The 25592-nt window shown below is 43.5% G+C and overlaps 2 protein-coding genes and 2 non-coding genes across 4 annotated transcripts in view; 3 read left to right on the top strand and 1 right to left on the bottom strand.

The window, feature by feature from the left end:
* The first annotated feature begins 358 nt into the window (after window positions 1–358).
* trnal-cag lies at window positions 359–441 on the top strand. Its single transcript has one exon. It is a non-coding gene; the product is annotated as a tRNA-Leu (tRNA).
* A 1008-nt stretch (window positions 442–1449) lies between these two features.
* trnal-cag lies at window positions 1450–1532 on the top strand. Its single transcript has one exon. It is a non-coding gene; the product is annotated as a tRNA-Leu (tRNA).
* Window positions 1533–1797: 265 nt separating this feature from the next.
* On the top strand, window positions 1798–15558 carry LOC108251048 (FYVE, RhoGEF and PH domain-containing protein 4-like). The gene is made up of 16 exons (XM_017441217.3): window positions 1798–2031; window positions 5349–5471; window positions 5917–6490; window positions 6650–7061; window positions 8017–8162; window positions 9435–9591; window positions 9676–9814; window positions 12140–12198; window positions 12355–12498; window positions 12594–12766; window positions 13419–13449; window positions 13529–13612; window positions 13699–13824; window positions 13914–14057; window positions 14166–14306; window positions 15224–15558. Exons 1-16 carry the CDS (start codon window positions 1917–1919, stop codon window positions 15401–15403), a joined length of 2748 nt encoding a protein of 915 aa, XP_017296706.1. The 5' UTR covers window positions 1798–1916; the 3' UTR covers window positions 15404–15558.
* Window positions 15559–16192: 634 nt separating this feature from the next.
* Window positions 16193–25592, bottom strand: part of LOC108251050 (DENN domain-containing protein 11-like) — a 14841-nt gene continuing 5441 nt past the window's right edge. Inside the window, exons 2-9 of the mRNA XM_037981139.1 lie at window positions 24508–24607; window positions 24192–24350; window positions 20388–20544; window positions 20174–20312; window positions 19960–20091; window positions 19714–19864; window positions 19317–19385; window positions 16193–19014 (exon numbers count right to left, since the gene is read on the bottom strand). Of these exons, the coding sequence (XP_037837067.1) occupies window positions 18819–19014; window positions 19317–19385; window positions 19714–19864; window positions 19960–20091; window positions 20174–20312; window positions 20388–20544; window positions 24192–24350; window positions 24508–24607 (1103 nt within the window). The 3' untranslated portion in view covers window positions 16193–18818. The remainder of the gene's footprint in view (window positions 19015–19316; window positions 19386–19713; window positions 19865–19959; window positions 20092–20173; window positions 20313–20387; window positions 20545–24191; window positions 24351–24507; window positions 24608–25592) is intronic.

Below are 25592 nucleotides of genomic sequence, written 5' to 3'. Positions count from 1 at the left end.
CCAACCCCCCAACCCCCATCCGCAGGGGGAAAACTTCACATTACATAATACTCCACTGATCAGTTATATCACAATATATGACATTACACAAGAAATATATCATGTAACTAATATTATATCATTATATGACATTATATTAACATTATATATGCTCTGCTGCTTTTTAAAGTAATTTTTAAAAGAAAAAATAATATATTAATTAGGATAAAATGGAATAAATTTGGAAATTCTTACCTACTACTCATGTTACGTCTGAATTTATATTGAAACCTAATAATACCTTAATTATGTGACACAAATAACAACTAAATAAACATATTAAACCCTGTTAAATTCAGCTTTAATTGTCTCTTAAGTAGTCAGGATGGCCGAGCGGTCTAAGGCGCTGCGTTCAGGTCGCAGTCTCCCCTGGAGGCGTGGGTTCGAATCCCACTTCTGACAAATATGTATTTTATTCAACAAAATAAAAGCCCATCGTCGTCCAACACTGATGAGTCCGTCTTTACAGCTCAGGTTGGTGAAAAACTGCAAAAAAAAAGAGCTAATTTTTCTGATCCAGCAGAGGCGCGTTTACGGATAACAACCACCAGGGGGCAGCAGAGTCCGCCACACAGGCGGAAGCTCAGAATAACAAAAAGAAGCGGAAATAAGACTAAATGTAACCTGAAAACTGACAAATATGAACATAAAAACCAGCAATTATCATTGTCATTCAAGAAATGTAGACTAAAATTGTTTCATGTTGAGAAATGACAGAAAAACAATGTTAAAAATAACGTTTTGTGATGAGTATGTGTTTTGGATGATTTTTTAAGTCGATATCTTTGAAATTTACTGACTTACAGACATTTTCTGTAGGCTGAGGCCATCTTGAGTGGGGTCGGTAGTCGAAACCCAAAGATTTCTTTCCCAATGTTGAGATATTTTGCTAACAGACGGACGGCGTCGACTCAGTTAAGTTTTAACCCAAGATCTCACACAGTTACGACTCTCAGCTACTACCACACCAAATCTCAACACAATGTCTGTAAAACTGACAATTAGAACAATTTTTGGTGTTTTTTTAAGGTCACCTGGCTGTGGCGGCCATCTTGAAATAAACTGGAAAAACAGTTAGTTGTAGAAGTACGTCCAACAATTATTTCCTGAAAGTTTAATCAAAATCCGTCAGAGGGTTCACGAGATATTTCGCTAACAGGCAGGCGTAATCGACTGTAATCGTTTATTTTTACAAAGATCTCAGAGTTCGCGTTGCGGATCAGTCTCAGCGACTACCACGCCAGATTATAAGCCAATATCTGTAAATTTGCCTAAATCACAGCAATTACAGCTAGCTATGGCAGCCATCTTGAATCAGATCCAAAAGCTAATGAACTATAGATGTGCCTCCCACCAACAGACAAATACAAAGATGTCTGCCTGCTGATGGCGGCCATCTTTGAGCAGGCAGTCAGGATGGCCGAGCGGTCTAAGATGCTGCGTTCAGGTTGCAATCTCCCCTGGAGGCGTGGGTTCGAATCCCACTTCTGACATCAGCGTTTTGGTATTTGGGAGAAGTGCATTTACATCCTTCCTCCACCAGAGGGCAGTAAAGACCAACAAATTTAATTTATTTCTTTATTATTTAAAAACAACGACACATATATAAAAGTTTGCATCTGAATGCACCTGAAAAGTTTTATTTTTGGGCTGTAGGTGGTTTGAAGGAACAGATGTAGGAGTTTTAACCGTCCGGGACGCGATTTAGATGAAAAAGGGGGCGGGGCTTAAGAGCAGGTGGCGGCGCTGATTGAGCAGGTGAGCGAAGAGGAGAGAGCCCCGGAGGCTCAGAGGACTTTTACAAGCAAACACCCGCCTGCTGCAGGAGCAGGAGCAACATTTTTATTAAAAGATAAATAAATTAAAAATAAAAAAGGATGTTTGACTTGAAGAAAAAGAACAGCTTGACTCTGAGGAGCAGCCGCGAGGCGGAGGAGTTCAGGCGCGTGGCGGTCAAACGGAAAGACAAAACAGCTGTTCGGGACGTCCCAGGTGAGCTTTCAGCAGACAGGTTTACCTGGAAAATACTAACATGAAGGACAACTTTTACTGACAGTGGAATGGGCCCGAGTAGAGCTGAAAATAAGGGGAAATAATCAGCTGATGTTGTTCACCTGTTACCTGCTGATTGATGACGACAGGAAGGGAGGACATGGAGGGAGTTGGGATGAGGACAGATGACACAGAGGACAGATTTAGATGGAGGAGGAGGACTCTGGGGGAAAGGTAACAGCTGGAAGAAAATCAGGTTCCAAAATAAACATCCTGAATGGACAGGGATTTTAAAAATAACTGTAACAAGAGTTTGATTTGTTCCCAGAAATCCAGCAAATATAAATTTAAAGGAGCTGAGCATTAGCACATTATTAAAGGCTGCAATGAGCCCATTTTCCTGTATTTCCAACACAGTTTAATCTGTTGTAAAATCAAAAGTTTGAGCACTTATTTTTCAGAAATATAGAGTTCTTTTTTTATTATTTCCTAACTGACTCAGTGACTCTAGTTTGGGTTCCTAAATGGATCTGGACCCAGACTGGTTGTTAAATTTCAGTTGGAAATAAAACTATTTCATCCGTAAGTTATGTATTTTATTGCCCGCTCTTCCTGTCGTTGGTAATTCGTTTAAGGCAGCAGCTTTTGCCACATTTGCATGAACTGATTTAATGTTTTCTGCAATTTATGGTGATTTTATATTTCTTAATGTTCACGAAAAGTCACTTTTAAAGTGATTTGTTTTAGCTGCTACATTTTATTTTCAGTAGCAAGAAACGACATAAAAGTACCTCGAGTTTTTGGAGGTTCTTTACAAAAAAGCCACAAGTGGACTCTGTCTTGTGTCCTTTAACATCTGCAGTAGGACGCTCCAGATGTTCCACCAATCGGCAGTGGCCGGTACCGTCTTCTTCTTCAGTGGGGTGAACTGAGTCGGTTGTAGGGACCAGGTGGGCTCCGTTGGAAGAGGCGGTGAGAGACGTTATGGACAATGTCTCTCATCCCGTTTACAGCTCTGTAGACCAGTGGTTCCCAGCTCCAGTCCTCGAGGAACGCCATACTGCAGGTTTTAGTTGTTTCTCTGCTTTGAAGCCCCTGATCTGAGGGACTGAGGGATGACCGGGCTTCTGCAGAACCCGAAGACCTGCTGAGGAGCAGAGAAACACCTAAAACCTGCAGGATGGTGTTCCTTGAGGACTGGAGTCGGGAATCGATGCTGTAGACCAGTGGTCTCCAATCCTGGTCCTCTTTGGGCCACTATCCTGCAGGTTTTCCTTGTTCCTCTGCTCCAACACACCTGATTCAGAGGTTAAATCACCTCTTCATGTTCTGCAGAAGCCTGTTAATCACCCATTGATTCAGATCAGGTGTGTCGGAGCAGAGGAACAAGGAAAACCTGCAGGATGGTGGCCCTGAGGACCAGGATTGGAGACCCCTGCGACAGCCTCGATGTGTCACGCAGCGCCGCAGCCCATCATTTCTGCCTGAGGCTGTCAGACGTTTTCTTTCACATATAGCCTCCAGAACTGTGCATCTTAGAAAAATACAATTTTATCTAATTATTGAGCCCTTCATTGTCCAGCTACTGTTTTTTATTATTGCATGTTACACTGGGACAAATGAATTTCTCCTTTGGGGATTAATAAAATCTGAATCAGTCATAAAATTTACAGTAATTCCTATTTCTGGTCCACTGTTTCTCTCTGCCAGCCTGGAAATTCAAGATGATGAGCAAAGAAAACCAGCATGTCTGTACCAAAAAAAGGGATTTAAATATATATATTATGGAGCTTTGCTTGAGTAACAGTTCTTTAGGCGCATCTTGTTGAATTGTAATTGAAGACTGAACAGTTGAAACTCATGCAACACATCCTGCAAAAAGTGCTTTATTGGAAATAAACCTGAGTGAAAGAACGTGCAGCATTGTTGGCTTTAATCCCTCTGTAACGAGGTGACCGGGGCAAACGGGTCAGAGTTCTGACATGCTTTATTTTGTTGGATTGGATTATTTTTTCCCCCTCTGATTCAGCCTGTAGGTCTTAAAAACGACCACTCCTCAAGTCCCCCGCGTACAAAGCTGCACTGTTCCCTCAATGAGGCAGATTTATTTGTTTAAATGCATCGGTACCGTCAGTATCCAAAATAAAAACAAAAGTTGTTTTAGGAATGAAACGGTTTTCAGTTTTCTGATCAGGAATCGAGACGTTTTGAGTTCTTTGCTCTTTGATTCTCCGCCGCTCTGACCAACTCTTCGAGTCTTTTTGTTGTTATTTTTAAACTTCGGGGGAGTGAGTGTCGCCTTGCAGGCGTTAGTTAAGTCTGACAAAGGTTAGAATCTGTGGCTAGTTATGCAGAAGTAGGAAAGCAGAAGTGTCGTGTTGAGAAAGCGGGGATCGGGCTTCTCTGCATCACATGAATCAGATTCACCGAGCAAAGCCTGCAGAGACGTGGAAAACTCAACAACAACAACAAAAACGAATAATCTTGCACTAATGCAGGTAGGAAAAGACCCAAACAAACAGTTTTAGGTCCATTTCCCTCCCCCCAATCTATTAGTTGGAGCTAATACAAAGATTATTCAGGGAAAATATTAAAACGATAAACCTTTATGTGAAGCAGAAGTGTTTTAGGCGAGATGGATCCTTAATGGGAAAAGTTTGGCCAAGTTGTTGTTGTTTTTGTTGTTTTTCCGGCTGAATTTTGTGGTTTCTGCTCCGTACGGCCAGGCAGTATCTGACTCAGACCTCACAGATTTCAGCTATTAAACATTAGCTCAATGTCTTTTAATGTGACTGATTATAACCATTTCTGTGTTCGATAAGGAAGATTAGCTGTTGGGACCATCTTGTGATAGCAGGTTAAAAATAAATTTAGGAACAGGATCCATAAATGTTTAAATAATCGGACTGATGGATATGTTGTTGACACTAATCTTTTCATTATAATGTTGATTAATTTTTACGTTTTGTAGCCTTGCTTTTTAGGTAGGGTCCCAGAAATTAGCCAGCTCCATAAAGTATACATTTCTGGTTGGTTAATTTATGAAAAAAGCACAGAAATGGCTATAACAGTCAGGTTTGCAGATGTTGGTCTAAAGTTTGGTGTGGTAGTGGCTGAGTCGTGTTATTTCAAAGGTTCGACCAAAATGGCCTTTTAATTAAATAAGTTTCAGCTCTAAAAGACGCGGAGAATCGCGCTGCTGCTGGAATGAAGTTTGAATTCGCTTCCAGCCTTCAGAGCAGCGAGGTCTCAGTGAAGCAGGAATAAAGTGCCGTCTGCAGGCAGAGTTTGTGAGAATAACACGTGCTTGTTTCCAGATGTGAGCGGTGGCGTGTGCGGCTTGTACAGCTGCGGCCACGGCTGTGGAACAAAACCAAACTCTAAACTAACAGAGGAAAACGGTGAAAAAAGCCCAACTAAGAAGTCCTTAAAACAACGAGGTAGGTGGGAAAACATTGCCCTCAGTTGTTTTTTGTTTTTTTGCCTGTGTGTTCGCTAGTCTGTTAGCAAAATATCTCATGAGCCACTGGATGCATTTGACTGAAACCTTTCAGGAAATAACCATCAGACGTACGTCTAAAACCGATTAAGCCTCGTTCAAGATGGCCGCTACAGATGAGCAACGTTGGCAAACACAAAAATGGCTGCAACCCAGTCAGTTTTAAAGATGCTGAGCTAAGGTTTGGACTGGTAGTAGCTGAGAGTCATCCTGAAGGCACTGACACTAACATAATTTACACACAACTCCGGCATTTCTCAGCAAGTCGGCGGGCGATATGCATTTCTCCATGGAGGGCTTTGCCTTTTATGTTGCTTCAGATTTAAGTTGCATTCCAGAAATAATTAAGTTTTTTCTTCTAAAATCCTTGTTTTTTTATTTTATAGAGGGTCAAAAACCGGCTGCCCTCCAGAGCCCGCAGAAGTCCGAACCGGATCAAACCTGCGACCGCAGCGCCCGAAATCCCCTCCAGGTTAACGTCACGCTCCAAGATCTGAGTCCAAACAGGAGCTTTGGAGTCTCCACTTCCTGTGTTAACCTAGCGCAGAATTTCCGAGGTCCTCCAAGTCCGGTTCGAGATCTAGGAGGCCATTTTCTGAACTCTGCGTCTCTGGGAAACCTCAGCCCCGCCAGCTCTGATCAGAAGATCCCAACGCTTTCGGGTCTTCCGGTTCCAGGATTTCCAAGTCCAGGCAGGAGGAGCAGCCATGGCTGTAGTCCCCTAAGAGAGGGGGGCCACAGTCCTGCTAAGCTGTCCCCCAGAAACCACAGCCCTCTGATGGGAAAACTGCGAACCCCGAGCCCGGTTCAGAAGAGAATGGGCAGCTACAGCCCGGCCAGGACCTCCAAATCCTGGCTGGGGCTGCAGAGAATGTCGAGTGAGGCGACAGAAAAACCGGAAAAGAAAGCTGCAAAATCTCTGAGCGTGCCAAATCTGATCATCTGCGTCGACGATTACAGGTAGGACGTGTTTCTGTTAGCAAAATGGCTTAAAAATGGCAACAACTCAGTCAGGTTTACAGATAATTTGGTATGGTAGTAGCTGAGAGTCATGATCTGTTCCTCACCAGCTTCTTGTAGCGCTAACTGAATTTAAACTTGTTCCGACTTCTTTCCCAGGCATCTTGATGGAAAAGTTGGAAGTTCCCCTCTGAAGTCAGCCGGCTGTAAAGGACCCGGCATCACCATCACAACGCCGGATAAATCTGGACCGAATAACGCAAACGAAGGCGTTCCTTCAAGCAGCGGGACAGAACTTTCCCCGGGACAAATGACTGAGCCGGGGATAAATGACGTGGAAGACGGGACGGCGCCCAGAGGACCCGGGTCCAGGTTCTCCTGCGAGTGGACTAAAGCGAGCCCAGAGAAGGTTACCGAAGTGTCAGGAGTCGATGAAAACGAGGAGGAGATGAGCGAAGAGAGAGAAAGCGAGCCGAAAGAAGAAGCTACCGAGCAGAAGCTGTTCAAGATAGCCAACGAGCTCCTGCAGACGGAGAGGAGTTACGTGGCTCGTCTCCACCTCCTGGACCAGGTCAGTGTGGCTCCTCAAACATGAATGATAAACATAAGTGATGCAAAAACGCTGAAGTACGGCAGTGTTTTAGAAAATAATAAGCAGAGTCGGTGAGTAGGGCAAAATTCAAAGAAAAATTAAAGGAACTCATTGCTATGAAACCAAACATAAAGGCTTATCTTGACCGATATCAGAGGCTTATCTTGACCGATATCAAAGGCGTATCTTGACTGATATCAAAGGCGTATCTTGACCGATATCAAAGGCGTATCTTGACCGATATCAAAGGCGTATCTCGACCGATATCAAAGGCTAATCTTGACCGATATCAGAGGCTAATCTCAACCGATATCAAAGGCTAATCTCGACCGATATCAAAGGCTAATCTCGACCGATATGAAGGGCTTATCTCGACCGATATCAAAGGCTAATCTCGACCGATATCAAAGTCTTTTCTTGACTGAGCGTAAATGCGTACCAGAACCTAAAAATTCTCAGATTTCTCCATCCTGTACAGCTCTTCCATTGACGTTACCATTATTATGTTATTTTCAGTCACTTCGGCTGTTTTTATAGGTAAACAAACACACGTCACAGTTGATGGAGTACCTGTAATGTAATAAATACACTCAATAAAACCTTGGATATCCTTGTGTTTAAAAAAAACTAAAATACTCTTTCGCCCCGCAATTTTATAATGTAATCACAGTAAACATCTGAGTTCTTTTCTGAAGATTAAGACTTTAATCTTGGAAGTTTTGACTTTTTTATTCTTGCAAATTTGAAAGTTTACGATATCAAAGAATATTATAGTTTTATTCTCATAAATGTTTGTATTAAATCATAGTAAATGTAAATATTTGACATTCTTGAGTTTTGCCTCGACTACTCTCCTTTAATTGTTTTTATTTATTTTACTTCCTGTGGTCCTAAAACATCATATACTTGTTTGTTTTTCTCTTTTCCACCTCAGGTCTTCTGTTTGCGCTTGACTCAAGAGGCCGATCGAGGCTCTTTTCCTCCCGACGTCGTCAGAAATATCTTCTCCAACATTTCCTGCATCTACTCCTTCCACAGCCAGTTTCTGCTCCCTGACCTGGAAAGCTGCATCCGCAACTGGTCTGAGTTCCACTTCCTGTTTGAAAATGAACTTCCTGCCTGTCAGGAGCCATCTGCACCAAACTTTCTGATGTTTTTACTTTCACCAACGATTTTTCTATGTTAGATTTTATTGAAACAAGCAGAACAGAAGTAAAGATGGACAAAAATGTAGCTAAAAGCTAAAACAAGCTGAACAGTAGCTAAAATGAGCAAAACTATAGTTAGAATTAGCTGAACTCTAGGTATAATAGCTAAACGAGGTATGTAGCTGAAATGAGCTAAGATGTAAGGATAAGCTAAAATGATCAAACTGAAGCTAAAATGAGAAAAGCTAAAAGCTAAAATTGGAAGATCTGTAGCCTACAGCTAAAACAAGCTGAACTGTAGCTAAAATTAGCTAAGATGTAAGGAAGAGCTAAAATGAGCAAAACTAGCTAAAAGCTAAAATTATCAAACTGAAGCTAAAATGAGCAAAACTAGCTAAAAGAAGCTGAACTGTAGCTAACATTAGCTAAGACGTAAGGATAAGCTAAAATGAGCAAAACTAATTAAAAGCTAAAATGATCGAACTGAAGCTAAAATGAGCAAGACTGTAGCTAAAAGCTAAAATAATCAGAACTGTAGCTAAAATTAGCTAAGATGTAATAAGCTAAAATGAGCAAAACTGTAGCTAAAAGCTAAAATTGGCAGATCTGTAGCTTACAGCTAAAATGAGCCAAACTAGCTAAAAGCTAAAATGATCAAATTGAAGCTAAAATGAGCAAGATTGTATCTAAAAGCTAAAATAAGCTAAACTAGCTAAAATTAGCTAAGACATAAGGATAAGCTAAAATGAGCAAAAATAGCTAAAAGCTAAAATAAGATGAACTATAGTTAAAATTAGCTAAGCTGTAAGTAAAAGCTGAAATGATCAAACTGTAGCTAAAAGGTAAAGTTGGCAGATCTATAGACTACAGCTAAAATGAGCAGAACTGTAGCTAAAAGCTAAAATAAGATGAACTGTAGCTAAAATTAGCTAAGCCATAAGTAAAAGCTAAAATTGGCAGATTTGTAGCCTACAACTAAAATGAGCAAAACTAGCTAAAAGCTAAAATAATCAAACTGAAGCTAAAATTAGCAAAATTACAGCTAAAAGGTAAAGTTGGCAAAACCGTTGCCAAACATCAAATTCAGCATGGCTGTAGCTAAAAGGCGCAGCTTGTAGCCGATGACGAACAACATAAAATGTAATGTTTAAAAGCTGTGATCCAGGAAAGATTAACCCTCTAACTGCTGCCGTCTGACCTCCAGGGCTGAAAGTCCAGGTCTGGGTAAAGCTCTCCTGCAGCACGCACCCTTCCTGAGGATGTACGCCGACTACGTGAAGAACTTCGACCAGGCAATGGAGCTGGTGAGGACCTGGACTAAATGCTCCTCCACCTTCAGGAACATCATCCAGGACATACAGGTACCAAATGCTCAGCAGGCTGGATCCGTGTTCGCCTGCGTCCGCCCTGCAAGCCTGAGTGACTCGTTCTGTTTGTGGCGTTAGAGTCAGGATGTGTGCGGCAGCCTCAGCCTGCAGCACCACATGTTGGAGCCGGTCCAGAGGGTTCCACGTTACGAGATGCTGCTGAAAGATTACCTGAAGAAGCTTCCCGAGGACAACCCGGATTATCAGCTGGCTCAAAGTAAGTGTTTTACGTGGAGTTTGCGGTGTTTCCCTCATGAGTCACAGAGGTGCGCAGTCCTCGAATAAATGATGAGAGCTTCAGCCAAAACAGACCTGCAGATTTATGACTGAGCAGGAATCATTGGGGTCAGGTTGACAACAACCAGTGGAAACGAGAAAGATGAAGAAGAACAGGCATTGCCGGTGTCCCTGACCCAGCTAAATTTGTCGCTCCAAACCGTCTCAAGCGCTGGAGCTGGATTTTGACACCTGAGTGACATCTCTCCTCTGAGGGGAAAACTTCCAAGGCAAATGTCCAGGTCTTCAAAACACACCAACTCTAAACGATTATTTAAAAACTGGTCCAAATCTTCATTTCTGAAGTGGGTTAAGTCATAGAGGCGGCAGCTGCCAAAGTGGACTCAAAGCAAACCAAGGCAGGTACGATGTTGGCAGATGTCAACAACAAACTAATGTGAGGTTACGAATGCAGTTTTGCAAGCCCTGCATGCAAAAATACGCTGTGATATTTAAAAAATAAAAAAACTCCTGTTCAAAAGGCTGTTTCACGGCTAGCTGGTCAATTGGTTGCAAACACTCGGGAGTTCAGTGAGAATTTGATTCACCAACTAGCCTCCAACAGTCTCAGCCCAGTTACTGTTTTTAATAAAAGTTTATTTGTCATAGATGTGTGTTACAAAGATGAGTGTAGGGTGTAAAATGGTAATGTGATGACTTAACCATTGGGTACCTGACTGTTATAAAACAACTGCTTGGTACAAAGTGTGGGTATGATTTGGCTGAGTGATGAATTGACCAACCTGTATGGTTGTTTCCATCCATAAGTGTTTTTATATTCTTGTCCTGATGCGTGCTCAATAATCCAGAGATAAATCCAATAAGGTTCAGTCAGGTCCTCTGGACAGGACCTTAAAAGCAGCACCTTTGCATTGTGAATCAACCAGTTTGTTGTGACGCCCAAAACTCAATCCCTCCAGGATATTTTTTGTGATTGTTGCGGGCTAAAATGCCTGATTTCGCGGAGCATTTTCCTAAAAGTTGCGATGAAAAGTTGCAATTTTTTTTTTACTAAAATCTATGAAAAACCATAACTTTTAATATATAAACCAAAAACCTTCCTAGTTTTGTAAGATAATTCCCAACAAACATTGACATTCTCAAAAGGTGCTTTATTTGAGAACTTTGATAGCTTCTAAACTGACATTCATGAGCATTTCTGGATTGTCCCTGGTCTGCAGCTCTCCTCACATGTTTTGCAGACACAAAGTGTTTGTCGATGCGTTTATGTTCCATGATTACACTGCAGGACGTGCAAAACAGCTGCAGCTGGGGAGGAAACTGGTTTGCTGAAATCTTTGTGGGTAAATGTGAAGCATTAGCGCACATTTTGGCTTCGGTCGCTGCTCCTGCACGCTCCCGGCATTCTGATGTTAACAGGAAGTGACGTCACGTGTCTTCTTCCTGAGTTATTTGGGGTTATTTTGTATTCCACGCTACACAAACCCACAAAGAAGAGACTAGACCGCAGAAACGGTGGCGAATCACTTTAGAAACAATAAATATTGGGTTAAAGTTGCGGGAAAGTTGCAATTTCGCAGGGTTTGCTTGATTTTGCGTTAATAGTTGCGATCGCAACGTCGCAAAATCCTGGAGGGTCTGAAAACTAGTTGTTCACAAGCAAAAGAAGACATTCGTGACAAAACTACACCTAACGTCTGATTGTTAGGGCCCTGAAGGCTGCTTGCTATTGACAGAGACAGGGCTGAGAGATCCTCACAATTGTAGGAGGGGGACAGTTGGACATGGAGGCCTTCGTCCCTGTTTAATGATGGACGGGTTCTCTTCACAAATATGGCTTCCTTTACTCCTCACGGACCAATGTTCCTCTCTATCAAGGATGAGCACATCTTCATCCCTGAAGGAGTGACCTCTGACCTGCAGATGGGAGTGAACCGCAGAGTCCTGGGCTGATGATGTTGCTCTTTATCCTGTTGGCCAGTGGCTGCTTCGTTTCAGTCTTCCTGGCTCTTGGCAGCAAACACAATGTTGCTCTGTTTGTATCAGGAGAGCAGATCTTTGGGATGAACCAGTCTTTGCTGTAACCAGAGGCTGATGGGAGTCAAACTGCACGTGAACAACTAGTTTTGGGCGTCACAACCAACTGGTTGATTCACTCTTATAAGGCTGAGTTTACTTGCAGCTCCTCAGACTGAAGAAGACTTTTGGATAAAAGACGAAACATTTTTAACAAAGAAGAACCCGTCCAGAGGACCTGACTCAACCTTGTTAGAGTTTTATATTCATTCTTTCTCTCTTCCGACAGAGTCCTTGGAGGCCATCTCCATGGCAGCCACTCACTCAAACAGCGCCATCCACAAAGCCGTATGTTACCACAGCATCAGCTGTCATTTATCTTTACCCAGACCTCTTCCAGTATTTCCTTCATTTGCTTCGCCTGAACTTGGATAAAACTTTGGCACATTTGGTTGCGGTTTAGTCCAAACAAATCGATTGTGGTCCTGCTACGTTTGGCTGCAGGAGAGCCTGAAACGGCTCCTGGTGATTTATGAGATGGTCGGAGAAGAGGAGGTGATCAACCCGACCAGCGAGTTCATCAGAGAAGGTCGTCTGCTGAAGCTCGCTGCCAGAAACACGTCGGCCATGGAGAGACACCTGTTCCTGGTCAGCTGTGATCCATAAATAAAGGATTTTCACGTTTATGTCATGAAACGGAACAGCACTGTAGGAGTAATTTACTTTATTTCCCCTACTTGTAGTTCAACAACTTTCTGCTGTGCTGCTCTGCCAAGTTCAGCCTGGTTGGGCAGAGGTTCACCGTCCGCTGCAGGATTGGAGTCGACGGCATGCAGGTGCGTCAGACCCCCAACGAAGACCACCCGTTCACCTTCCAGGTGTCTGGAAAGGAGCGCACCCTTGAGCTGCAGGCCAGGTGAGCAACACAAACCTCTGTCTGCCAAGAGGAGCAGAGTAAGTATCGCTTCAATATTATGAAACTCTCAAAATAATCACTGGACGCACATCTACGACCTATGAGCTTTTTAAAAGTCTACCAATTCAAGATGGCACCACTGGATGGATTTTAATTGAACTTTCAGGGTGCACGTCAGGGGTCTCCAATCCTGGTCCTCAGGGCCACCATCCTGCATGTTTTCCTTGTTTCTCTGCTCCAACACACCTGATTCATGGTTAAATCACCTCTTCATGTTCTGCAGAAGCCTGTTAATCACTTATTGATTCACATCAGGTGTGTTGAAGCAGAGGAACAAGGAAAACCTGCAGGATGGTGGCCCTCGAGGACCAGGGTTGGACACCACTGCTGTATGTCTACAACTGATTAACTTTTGGAGTCAGCCCGATCTAAGATGGCCGACAAAGCTAGCCAATCATAAGTAACACAAAAATGGCTATGACTCGGGTAATTTTACAGATATTCAGCTAAAATTCAGTGTGTTAGCAGCTTAAAATCTTTGCATTAACTCTGTTTGTCTGAGTGGATGTTAACTTTTGGAGTTATTTTAATTAAAATGATTGATATATTCTATTTAATGAAAATCCATTTGTTTTGTTGCTCGTTGTCCAAGCTCTGAAGAGGACAGAGATGAGTGGATTAAGGTCAGTTACGGATCATTAAACGTTGCATAAATCAAGAAAAGATCCTGCTGTTGAACCTGAAAGCTACGTTGGTCTGCAGGTGATTCGGGAAGCCATCGACACGTTTGAGAAGAAAAACGAAACCTTCAAATTGGCTTCCAGGGAGCTAAATCTCGAAGATCCTGTAGGTTGGGCCTCTTCCTTCCTTGTGATTTTTAATTTAAAGCGTTGACATGGCGCCCTGACGATGATGATGATGATGTCGTGAAGGTGAAAGAACTCGGCCGACGGGCCCCTCGCTGGATCAGGGACAACGAGGTGACCCTGTGTATGACCTGCAGGGAGCCCTTCAACGCTCTGACCAGGAGAAGGCATCACTGTCGGGCTTGTGGCTACGTGAGGAGCACGAAGCTTTGCTCGATTTGAAGAAATAAAAAACAGTTTCTCTGCGAACAGTCTGGTGGACGCTCTCTGTGCTCCCTCAGGTGGTGTGTTGGAAGTGCTCGGATAATAAAGTGGCCTTGGAATACGACGGCAACAAGCTGAACAAAGTGTGTAAATCTTGTTACTCCATCCTGACGAGCCAGAGGGGCGAGAGGATGGACCGGAAGAAGAGGAGGATGTTGGAGGTGAGCTTCATGGACCGTCTGTAATGTTTGCATCTGTTTGTTTTGGGAAATTAAACCCCAAGCTTTTGTAAAGCCTGATCTTTCTTTGGCTTCGGTGTGTCGTCGCAGTTCGATGCAGATCCAGGCTCCCAGGGCAGCGTCATGAGCAGCTACCTCCTGTACGGCGACAGCTCCATGATCTGGCGGCGAGTGTGGTGCGTTCTCACCGGGACCGATCCTCCCGCCTTTTATGTCTACGCTACGCCGCAGGTAATGAGCTACATGGTGAAACGATTTAAGGTTTTGTTTTTAGCCCGGATCTGTCAGCGTGCCGGTGTAAAACTGAACTCTGTTGTGCAGTTAGCAGCTTCTTCAGGCCTTTTTTTAGACAGGGAGTTTAAAAATGATTCACCCCGTAGATATCTTAAACCCTTCTTAGTTTTGTCCCAGATGTCTCGAACCCTTCTTAGTTTTGTCCCAGATGTCTCAAACCCTTCTTAGTTTTGTCCCAGATCTCTTCAGCGCTTCTTAGTTTTGCCACAGATGTCTCGAACCCTTCTTAGTTTGGTCACAGATGTCTCAAACATGTTTCAGACCTATCTCAGGTTATTTGCCTCTCAAACTCCTCTAATTTACTTCAGGCGTCTCAAACTCTCCTCTGTTTCATCTTATGTGTCCCAAACCCGTCTCAGTTTTGAACCCTTATCTTTTTTGCCTACTTTATTAAGATTTTAAATAACCTGCTGTCCTCCAACAGTCGCAGCCCAGGAAAATGCTGGCTTTCTGTAATGTGCATCTTCTTATCTCTGTTGGAGTTGGAGCGTATTTACCACCGCTGAGAAACTTTTTCCTCTTTGATTTTTGCGTCTTTCACATCAACGCGCTCAGATTGAACAGGTGGTGTCAGGAGGAAAAGGTGCAGAATGATAATCTTGATGTTCATCTCCTCGCTTAGTTCTGGTTCTGGGAACGCTGAGTAAATATGTCTGATCACCAGAAGGGTCTACATGTTTCATACGAGGTTATTCCAGCAGAAATCTGCTGATATTCCTGCAGGAAGGGTTCAAACGGATAATTGTTCCTAACCTTCCCACAGAACCTCACTTTAAAAGAGCTGATGGACCTCTTTAAAGCCTACTTTCGACCTTTTTAAGCCTTAGACCCTGTCTTTACTCCCGTTTCTCCAGGATGAGAAGCCTCAGCTCGCGGTGCCGCTCCTCGGCTGCGTCATAGAGGAGCTCTTCCAGGGTCAGCACTGTTTCTGTCTCAAACAGTCCAAGACCTGCCACGTCTTCTCCTGCGACGACCAGGACCTCAAGCAGAGCTGGCTGACCGTGCTGAAGCTCTCCGTGATGAGAAACCTGTGATCGGTGTGGGAAACCGAACATTTGAGGGACAGACGTGCACACGATTAGGCAAAAATGAGGGCGAGAGAGGCGTGTTTTCATTAAAAGTGGTTGTGCACTTTATTTCTGAAATGGTTTGCAGTAAAAATAAATAAAGTGAAGGTGTTTTAACGTGAGTCAGACTATCTCTTCAACTACAAAAACTCATTATTTTAATGAACAGTAGCGTCAGTGATACAGAGGCTCCTAAATGCTGCATGAAACACATTCATCTGATCCTTACATGAAAACAAAACTGACGATTTTACAGCTAATCAAGCTTTAATAAATAAAAACAAACTAAAAGAAGCTAAAATCCCATCATGTTTGTAGCATACTTTGACTAAAAGCTTAGTTTAATATTTAATGTTTTCATCATGGTGTAGTTATTCGTAAAACTTATTATTTGGTGCATCTTTATGTAGTTTTAATTATTTTGGAGAGAGTTTACCTGATCTGTAGAGCCAATTCTTTTTTAAATATTTTTAATTGAATTTAAAGTAAAACCTAAAATGTGAAACAAGCTGGTTTTACTGACAAAACAACCAGATTAAGGGTTTGTGTTTAAAGGACATCCAGAATAATAAGTTGTTTTTTTACCAGGTGCCGTCCCTAATCAGTGATCACAGAAGGGAGATGTGCGCCTCAAACTGCGCCGCCAAACGGTGTCCCCCTGCATCGATGCAGTCTATCCACAGTTAACGAGGTTCTATTAATTCCTTTTATATGGGGAAAAACGGATCGAATTTGCGTAAATTATTGCAAGAGGAAAAAGTGAAATATTTACATCTTGTGAAAGCTTGTGAATCGTAGCTTCCTGCAGGAGAAACGTGTTGCAGCAAAGTTCTTTTTTTCCACATTTTTGCAGAATCCTGAAGAGTGTCTTTGAATTACAGCTGAAGTTATCTAAACTGTCTTTAGTGAAGTCTTTGAAACTTTTCATTTTTGTATAAATTTCCCGAGATAAACATGTTGCTAACTACATTAGCTTTTCTATGGTGGTTTTAACGTTAAGTTAGCATCTCTGCTAATTATTGGTAACCAGCCTGTGATTAATAGGCTGGTTGTAAATAAGTGTTTATGTAAAATAGGCCATAGTCATTTTAGTTTTAAGTTAAAAGAAAAGCACTTATAGTATTTATCTCTTCACATCCCTATGAGTTGTAATTCACTCGTGAGGTGCATAAAATTTCCCCGCCTTTTTGATAATTGCATGTTAGAAGAAACTAAAGAAAAGGAGCAATTTGTTGTCTCCGAGGAGTGTCAGACATCTACGAAATCGTTAAGTGCATAAAATCCCCTTTCTGCTTTAGATTAAGAACGAATCTGTAGCGTTTCAACACTCAGGACTTCACATTCAAAGGGTTAACAAACAATGTGACGTAATTATCTTGTGGTGTAAATATGGCGGCTGTAATTCCTGGAAGTCTCACTGGGCTTCTTGGAGATGAGATTGTGAGAAAGTGCAAATTTTTTACTTGGAATCTCACTGAATCTGTACTGTATGACAAACGTTCGGGTGACATTTAGTAGCACTATAGTAAGAGAGTATCTTATGTCTCAGTTTGATGATATTTTTGTCTCTAATTGGTCACAATTTGGTTTCACAGGTCACCAAACCCTCCCAAAGTGTTCTCTCTCAGAAACTAAGCTGATGGGTTTCAGACACCATCGGTGACTCTCTGTTCTGAGGATAAAACTGGCAGTTATTCAAACATGTTGAAGGTTTCAGCAGCATGAGAGCGAGGCTCTGCGGCTCATGAGAGGAAACTGAGAATCCTTGTGAATGTTTTGAGACGTTTAGGAGGCTCCTTCGCCAACGCTGTTCACAACTTGGTCCAGGATGGGAACGATCTTTTAATTTTTTTTAGTTTAAGTGGGAGAAAAAAAGAGGATTCGGTGATCGTAATGAAAGCACAAAACGTCACGAGACGGATTGGAGCAACAAAACTGAGACTGATTTGAGAGATTTGTCGCACAAATTGAGCGTGTTCACAGCTCGGGTGCCGAGATTCGAGTCTTTGCGACTCACGCGAAGAAACTGAGAATTCCTGCAAAAGACGATTTGGAAACTTGTAAAAGTTGCAGCCCAGTGAGAGATACGGTTCAGGTCAATGTTCCGGGTAACTGCGACGACTCTTTGCGTTGAAATTAAATTTGTCATGCAAAATGTTTTAAACTGCAACATGAGAGGTAGGCCGTGTGTCCGTTTTCTAGGCGAGAAACTGAGAACCCTCGCAAACGTTTAGAGACGTTCTGCTGCGAAGGTTGAAGACCAGTGGAATACCAGGACCACTAAATACCCACCGGTCCAGAATAGGAACATTTATTTAAGTGTGGGGAAAAAGAAGAGTATCCATTTATAAATGCTATCCTGTTACAGTCGATGTTCATTTTTCTGTCTTTGCCGCCGTGTTTAGATTGTTCAGCGGGGACAACCGTGATCTGACACAAAAACGGTGAACGTCGCTCACACCTGTTGAAGCTGATGGGCGAGTATTGCGTGCTTTGGGAAAGAAAAATGGCGTTCAGTCGAAATACGAGTTGAAGCAGATGGTGCCGCTCAGATTCTGGCGAGTTCGGGTCCAGAAAGGAGAGAAAAATTTAAGTGTTCCGCCTTTAATGCATCATAAAACTGGGATCTGCAGAGTCGGATGATTTGCAGTTTTAATAATACAGTTTGCTACAAAAAAAAGAAAACGGATGTCGCCATGTTTTATTCATTTGTTGTTGTTTTTTTTTGGTCAGCATTGACATTAATATAATCTGTGTTGCTGTAGCTAAAAATATCCCTTCAGAACTATAGAAAGCACCGTCTCTACTGTCTAACGTGACTCTACGTCCAACTGAACCTCAGACTTAAAATAAAAACGTTCCGTCGCCATTTAAACCGTAACGTTACAGACATAATTCGTCGACTCAAAGGCAGTTTGACACAAGTAAAGAGGCCCTGATTTTTTATATATATAGAGAGGCTTAAATCCAGCACTTGAAGCGAAACGATGGGACAGATTTGGACCCCATATCACACACACTGACACACACACACTTCACGAGGGACGAATGAGCGTTATTTACAGGAAACTCTGCTCTCTTCATGTTATCCGTCACTGAAAAAGTCCCTGGATTCATCTTCGGCTCTCTCTCTGTGCAGTTTGGTCAGAAGAGGCGTGTTTAAACGTGGCTCAGGACGGAGACCGTCCCGTCGCCGAGCGCCTCTCCTTTCAAACAGAAACGACCAGAACGTTCAGACAGTCCGTCTGCGGGGGCAGCGGGTGAAGAAAACACAACTAAACGTTACTCCGGCGGACCTGCAGCAGGTTCAGACAGGGTCCTGAATCTAAAAAAAACACAAAATAAATCCAAATCAGCAGAAGTGGAAAGGCAGCGGAGCGTCTCAGCTGCAGCACAGCTGCTCCGAGACCAGCAGGCTGTCGTAGCCGTAGATTTCCAGCAGGTGGAGCAGGAAGAGCCGGTCCCCGTGGGGGTCCAGACCCATGGCCCTCACGCTCTCCTGGGTGATGGTGGGGTCCGAGCTCCCGGCCACCTCGCTCAGAGTCTGGAAAATCCTGTTGTTCTGCTCCAGGAAAAACCTCGGGAGGAGAAACGGCAAGATGAGAAAATCTGTGTTTGCCTGTTAGCTAAATATCTCATGAGCTGATTAATTTCTGTAGTCAGCCTGATTCACGGTGATCAAACACAAAAAAAGCACTTTATTGAGCTGAAATCTGGCATGGAAGTAGCTGAGAGTGATCCCCAGGATCCTTATTTCAAACCTGGGCGATATATTCTTCACTATTTAAGTTATTTGGGATTAAAACATTAATTTGTGTCTTTTCTGTCCGACGTTAGATGAGAATCTAAAGACTGATGAAATATTTAATTTTGTACTTACAAAATGAAGAGATCCTCCTCGCTGGACACACAGTCTCCGTTCTCCTCCTGGGAATACAGCAACATCTGCCTACACACACACACACACACACACATTTAATTTTTATTCGTTGTTGTGTGTCACACACATCCAGCCTTTTTTAGTTGAAGCGAAATAAGCTAAAGTCGTCTGAAAGTCTGAAAAATGTATCATTTAAGACCATTTTTTGGAAAAAATCCAACTTTATTTCAAACATATGAACTAATTAGAGCTGATTTATGTTTTTGCACAGAACTCTAAACAAGTTTAGCTTGTATGTGATGCGACGTTTGACCTTTCTGAGTGACATGGCGTCGTAGTTCGTATGAAACGGCGTGCAGACCTTATCGGTTTCGCTGAAAGCCGACAGTTATCTTACCTCTGCTCCGTGAGTTTGCGATACTTCTCTCTGTCGGCGGCGCTGAGGCGGAGCAGAGGCTTCAGCCCGTCTCTGTACGTCTTCACGTTCTGATTGTCCACGTAAACGTCGTACAGATCTTTCTTCTCCTCAAAGATCTTCTCGGTCGTACCTGAAGCGCGCGGGACAGCAAACACGGTTGCTGCTCGGACTCGCGGGAAAGGACATTTGTTTTCTTTTTTTTTTTTTTTGCGGACGTCCTCTTACATGCCACGTAGGAAAGCTCGTTCTCCAGGATGCTGATGTCGGCGACGTTGACGTAGAAGAAGGGTCTGAACTCGGGCACGGCCACGCCGACCCCGGGGATGGAGATGTTTGCCAGGCAGCAGCAGCAGTACACTGACAGGAGAGCAGGCTGGTATTTATTTATTTATTTGATCAAATATTGAAGTTTCTGCGGATGAATGTGGAGTTTTGGTACCTCTGTAGCAGACCACGCCCACTGGCGGAGGAGAGAAGATGAGGATGCGTCTACGGAGGAGCGCCAGCTTCCACAGGACCATGATCTGCTCCCCGAAGAAGCGAATGAACTGTGACATGCAGCCGGCCGGATGCGTGATCTGCTCCGAACACAGATGCCTTCCGTCATTCCCACAGAGCAAGTAAAGAAACAGAAACAAGACTGAACGTCTCACCTTCATCTCAGGGTGCATGCTGTGGTTAATGGCAGCTCCCCATGCGTTGGCGGGTAATGCAGTAACAACACTTTCTCCACTGGGGGGCAGCAGAGCTCTCTTGTCCTCATAGAAGGCCTCCAGGGGGGAGTAATGTCCAGGGGTGTGGAGCTGGAGCCTGGGGAGGGAGGCAAAACATCAACCATCTACAAATCTAAACTTAGCTTTCAGTTCAGCCCCAAAGAAGTGCTTTTAAAACAGGATTTCAACTCATATATATCAAAAAAAGAATTTCTGCTGGATGGAAACATCCTCATCTGTTACTTTACTTGTTTTAAAACAGTTCTGAAGAGCTCTTTCAGTGATCTGTTGCAATTTAGGCAATTTTCTTTTAAACTCAAAATTTAACTTTTCAATCCGGTCAGAATAAACTCTGAGCTATCCACAACAGTTAGGATAGTTGCTGCTCATAAAGGCTCATAAAGGGCCAGCTGGTGAACAGAATTTGCAAAAGGGTCTCCAAAACGTCCTGAAACTTTCTCAGATTTCTCCCCGCGTGAGGCTCGCCGTCTCGCCGTCTCGTCGCTTGAATTCTGAACGTCTTACGAAAAAAGTTTGTGCTACAAGTTTTCTCTGTCGTGAGCGTTCTTAATTTTGTCGCGGGCGTCTCAAAACCTGTCACGAAACGGTCCCGATCTAGTTTCAGACAAATCTAGAGCACCGAAGCTGGGTTTGGACATGTATGAGAGGAAACATCTGAGGCAACAGAATAAGCTGCACAGATACAGACTTCTCACAAAAAACAGGCCGTCAGAATCCAGTGAGACTCCCTGTCTCTCTGAGTCCCTGTCCTCTGAGATACCACCCTAACCTTTCCACAAAACCCGCTTTCAAAGATCTGAACTGTCCCTTTAGAATAACTTGAAATGCTTTTAACACCTCGTATCAAACCAGGTTTAAAGCACTTTTAGGACAAACTGAAACGAGATTAAACAGCAACTCTTCAAACGTCAGAGCAGAGAGATGAAACCTTTTTTTTGTAAATAAACTTTACTAATTAATTATCTGTTTTCATTAAGTGTTTAAATTTAAAAAGTGCTTCTCGAACCCTTCTTTTGCTGAAGATTTCTGGCTGCTTTTCCCAGACAAGACTTATCAGATTTATCAGCCTTTTTTAATGTCTCTGCTTTGAGTTTTCAGACACGTTCAGCTCTCCTTTTTTTTAATAATAATAAAAATTCCCTGGAAAACTAATGAGTTGCGTCGGCTGCAACTGCCAGGAGGAAAACAAATAATAAAGTCTAAAAATGAGGAAGAGGAGGGAGAGAGGAGCAGCAGGGGAAATGAAGAAATTCCTGCAGATTTGAACCACCTTGTGACGAACAGCGTGGTCTTTATGTGAGGAATAACGACGGGGAATCTGGAGGGAATGATGAGACGGGAACGCTGCCGTGCCGGAGGCCGGAGCGTGGGAACTGTGCAGGAAGGAGGGCCAGATCGCAACCAATCAGCTGTGGGACGACGTGGGATCAAATTTAACGATGGTAAATTAAAATTTCACTTCCTTTTAAAGAATTCCGTTTTGGATGTTCGGATCAGACCTTTAACGTCTTCCACCGGCAGCCTGAGCGCGCTCGTGTGTCCCTCTTATTAACCCAAAGGAACTTTTAAAAGTCCCGAAGTGTGGAAAACTGCCTCGTGTTTTCTGTTTCTTCTTTTGGGGAAATTTCTCAGATATTTCCTGTAAATCTGCAGCTTCAGCTGAATCTGAAAACATCCCTCTGTTCTGACTCTTTGAGACCGAGTGACCAGTGAGCCGTGCGGCCACAGTTTGCTCAATCAATTTTTGATTGATTTGATTGCACATTATTTTGTAGCAGACATTTTACCACCTCAGGTCCCTTTGTCCCCACGCATTTAGGATTTAATCTACTGGAGTACAGTTTTAAAATAAAAATTTGGACCACTTTTTAGAACAGCTACCATCTATCATCGATGCGTTGGGAGCTCGACGTAGAGCCGCTGCTCCTCCTCGTCAAAAGGAGTCAGCTGAGGTGGTTCATCTGATCAAGACGCCTCCATTTGGAGGTTTTTTGGGTATGTCCCCTTGGGAAGAGGCCTCTCTGGCCTGGGAACGCCTCGGGGATCCTCCAGGAGGAGCTGGAGAGTCGCTGAGGAGAGGAAGGTCTGGGTTTCCCTCCTGGACCCGACCACGGATAGGAGGTAGAAGATGGAGATGGGTTTTAGACGACCACGGCAACGCTGACAGGACTTCTAACATCACGAGGATTCTGAGAACTCCTCCAAACATCTGATTCCCTCACAAACTAACACCGAACTAGTCCTGTCCCGCTCCCAGCAGCAGAACCAAATTAACGAGTTTTTTTGTTCCCGATTGCTAACAAAAGCTGACAAATCAAGGGTTGAAAGAGCCCCAAATGTTTAGATGTTTGGGGACTTCTTTTAAACATAAAAAGTTCATCTTTTTATTAAAAATACCAAAGATAATTTCAGAGCAGCATCATATCCAGCTGTTACTATTGCACCTCCTTTGTAATCTAACTCCTGGTTTGGTTGATCAAACATCTATTTGGGCTTTGGATTTCTGACACAAAACACCTTCGTAACTTGAGCTCATATATTTTTTTCTACTCTAACGTGCACGGCTTCAAGCATTAAACACAAAAACAAGCTCATTGTTTTCCAGCCGTGAATAATTTTCCCGTATTTAATAAATACGATCGATCGACATAAAACGTGGAAAAGCACCTCCTCTGCAGAGCTGACTCAATCTCTCTGAAAAAGATCAAAATACTCCACAGTCCCACACAAAGAGGGACACCTGGTCGCTCCGACAGAGACAGAGTTGTGTCCAAAAAGTGTGAGACAAGTGTGACACGACTTGTACTGGAAAACTAAAGCGCAGAGGCCGGCGTACGCCAGGGAAAACGTTTCTGGCGTCCAAAGAAAAAGGAAGCGTCGAGTTGATCTCTGAGGTTTGCATTTGGACATTTCGTTACACATTCCAACACTTTACTTCCAGATTCAGAGTAAATATTAACGCTATGTATTTGTTTGGTAAATAGATGCTTTTAGGCTGAAATGATGGCCGTCCACACTGAGACCAGGTCTCTGCAGCTGCCAGGTGTGAATGTGTGCTCAAGGTGTTTCCTGCAAGAGTAACCAGGTGAGTTTTTACACTTTAAACAGTGTTTCAGCTGCTGTTTTCCTCTTTATCTACAGCTTCAGCATCTGTTTTACAAATATTAGCTTCTATTTAGTTAATTTTATCTCTTAGCTTCTGTTTTCCTGATTCGACCTTCTAGTTTTAGCTACTATTTTGGTGATTTTACCTCCCGTTTAGAAAGTTTTAGTTATTGTTTTGGTAATTTCATCTTTAGCTTTTAGCTATTGTTTGAATAATATTTGCTGTAGCATGGGTTTTCCTACTTTTAGCTATTTTTCAGCCATTAGTTTTCCTAATGGTATTTACTGTATAAAAGATTGAAACTTTAGCATCGCTTTTGCTCATTTCAGCTCCTACTACTACTACTTTAGTTGTAGTTGTATTTAGCATTGGTCTTACCTAATTTAGCTACTGTTCTGCTGCTGTTAGCTTATGTAAAACTTTAAAAACTCAGCCCTTTATCCAGGTTTTGTTCTAGCTCCCGTTCAGCACAGAGGAGAAGATGCACAAAGAGTAACAAGTTCACGCCTTTTATTCTGATGCAGGATAACAAATCAGTTTGAAATGACAACAATAAGAAGCTGCAGCTCTGGTCCTGAGTCTGCGGCTCGTTAAACGCGCTCATCTGCTCTCCCCACCTGACTTGGTGCTCCAGGAAGCTCATGTAGCGGTAGAGCAGGGTGTAGGACGGAGACAGGATCCCTACCGACTTCATCCTCGCCCCCCTCTCCTCGGTGCTCTCCACCGCCATGTTGGCAAAGCAGGCGAGGCCGAAGAAGCAGCCCTTCCTGAAGTAGCTGTGGAAAGTGGAGGAGAGAGGGGAGACGCGAGAGGCTGTGAGTCACGAAAGGCTAAAGGCGCAACCAGATGGCCGCACCTGCTTTTCTTTCTTTTTGCCAGGGGCTGCATGTTTGATTGTAACTTTTTTATGAAGTTTTAACTTCTGCTGCTCACATGAAGTCTGTAGAGACTCGGTGGGAGCCGCTGGCGATGGCTTTGAACTCCACCCCCTCCAGGTCCATGTCTTTGGGCAGGCACCACTCCAGCATGTTTCCTATCACAAACAAAACAAACCCTACATATGTGATGGCAGTTTGACTTCGTGCCCGTAAACGAGCGACGACAAAGGCCGGCTCGGTTTCTCGGAACGCGTCGTGTTTGCGCTGAGTGCCGACACCTCGGCTGCAAGCTGAGCAAACACAGCGTGGCAGGTGTGGGCAAACACAGGAAGGTGACTCAGCGAGTTTGGTGTTCGGTCTTCTCGCTAGATCCGCGTGTCTGTGGAGTTTCAGCCGAAATGTGAGCTGATCTGACAAGGAATCGAGGCAGAGGGTCTGCACGTTGGAGCCATTTTATTAGCTGTTACTGAAAGCAGGTCTAATCAGACGCTAAACGCTTTTTTTGTGTAATTTGGCAGACATTTGAAAAAAGGTCACTGCTTGGTAAAATAAAACTTATTCCAACATTTACAGGGGGAGAAATGTTTTGTTGCTCCCCTCCTGTTTCTGTAGGTTTGCTCACTTCCAAAGAAGTGAAAAAACTCTGATTTTATAGTATTAATTTTAAGAAGAGGAGCATTGCTACCTAAAGGCCCACAGCCCTAATCCTAGCCCAGGGCCAAAAAGCCCTGACCAGTCAAATCCTGAGCAGACCCTAACCCTAGCCCAGGGCCAAAAAGCCCTGACCCCTCAAATCCTGAGCAGACCCTAACCCTAGCCCAGGGCCAAAAAGCTCTGACCCCTCAAATCCTGAGGAAACCCTAACCCTAGCCCAGGGCCAAAAAGCCTTGACCAGTCAAATCCTGAGGAGACCCTAACCCTAGCCCAGGGCCAAAAATCCCTGACCCCTCAAATCCTGAGGAGACCCTAACCCTAGCCCAGGGCCAAAAAGCCCTAACCCCTTCAACCCTATGGAGACACTAACTGTAGCCCAGGGCCAAAAAGCCCCAACCCTTCAAACCCTGAGGAGACCCTAACCCTAGCCCAGGGCCAAAAAGCCCTAACCCCTCAAATCCTGAAGAGACCCTAACCCTAGCCCAG

Source organism: Kryptolebias marmoratus, linkage group LG18, assembly GCF_001649575.2.
Source record: "Kryptolebias marmoratus isolate JLee-2015 linkage group LG18, ASM164957v2, whole genome shotgun sequence".
Taxonomy (NCBI): Eukaryota; Metazoa; Chordata; class Actinopteri; order Cyprinodontiformes; family Rivulidae; genus Kryptolebias; species Kryptolebias marmoratus.
Note: the sequence above shows the minus strand (reverse complement) of the source record. Positions and strands in the feature narration are given on the sequence as shown.

What these genes read in the sequence shown, in the direction of transcription:
- LOC108251048 (XM_017441217.3), top strand. Translation starts at nt 1,917, where the DNA reads ATGTTTGACTTGAAGAAAAAGAACAGCTTGACTCTGAGGAGCAGCCGC. An exon ending in ACCCTTGAGCTGCAGGCCAG is followed by an intron (nt 12,767 to 13,418) that starts GTGAGCAACACA and finishes TCGTTGTCCAAG; the next exon opens with CTCTGAAGAGGACAGAGATG. An exon ending in ACAGAGATGAGTGGATTAAG is followed by an intron (nt 13,450 to 13,528) that starts GTCAGTTACGGA and finishes GTTGGTCTGCAG; the next exon opens with GTGATTCGGGAAGCCATCGA.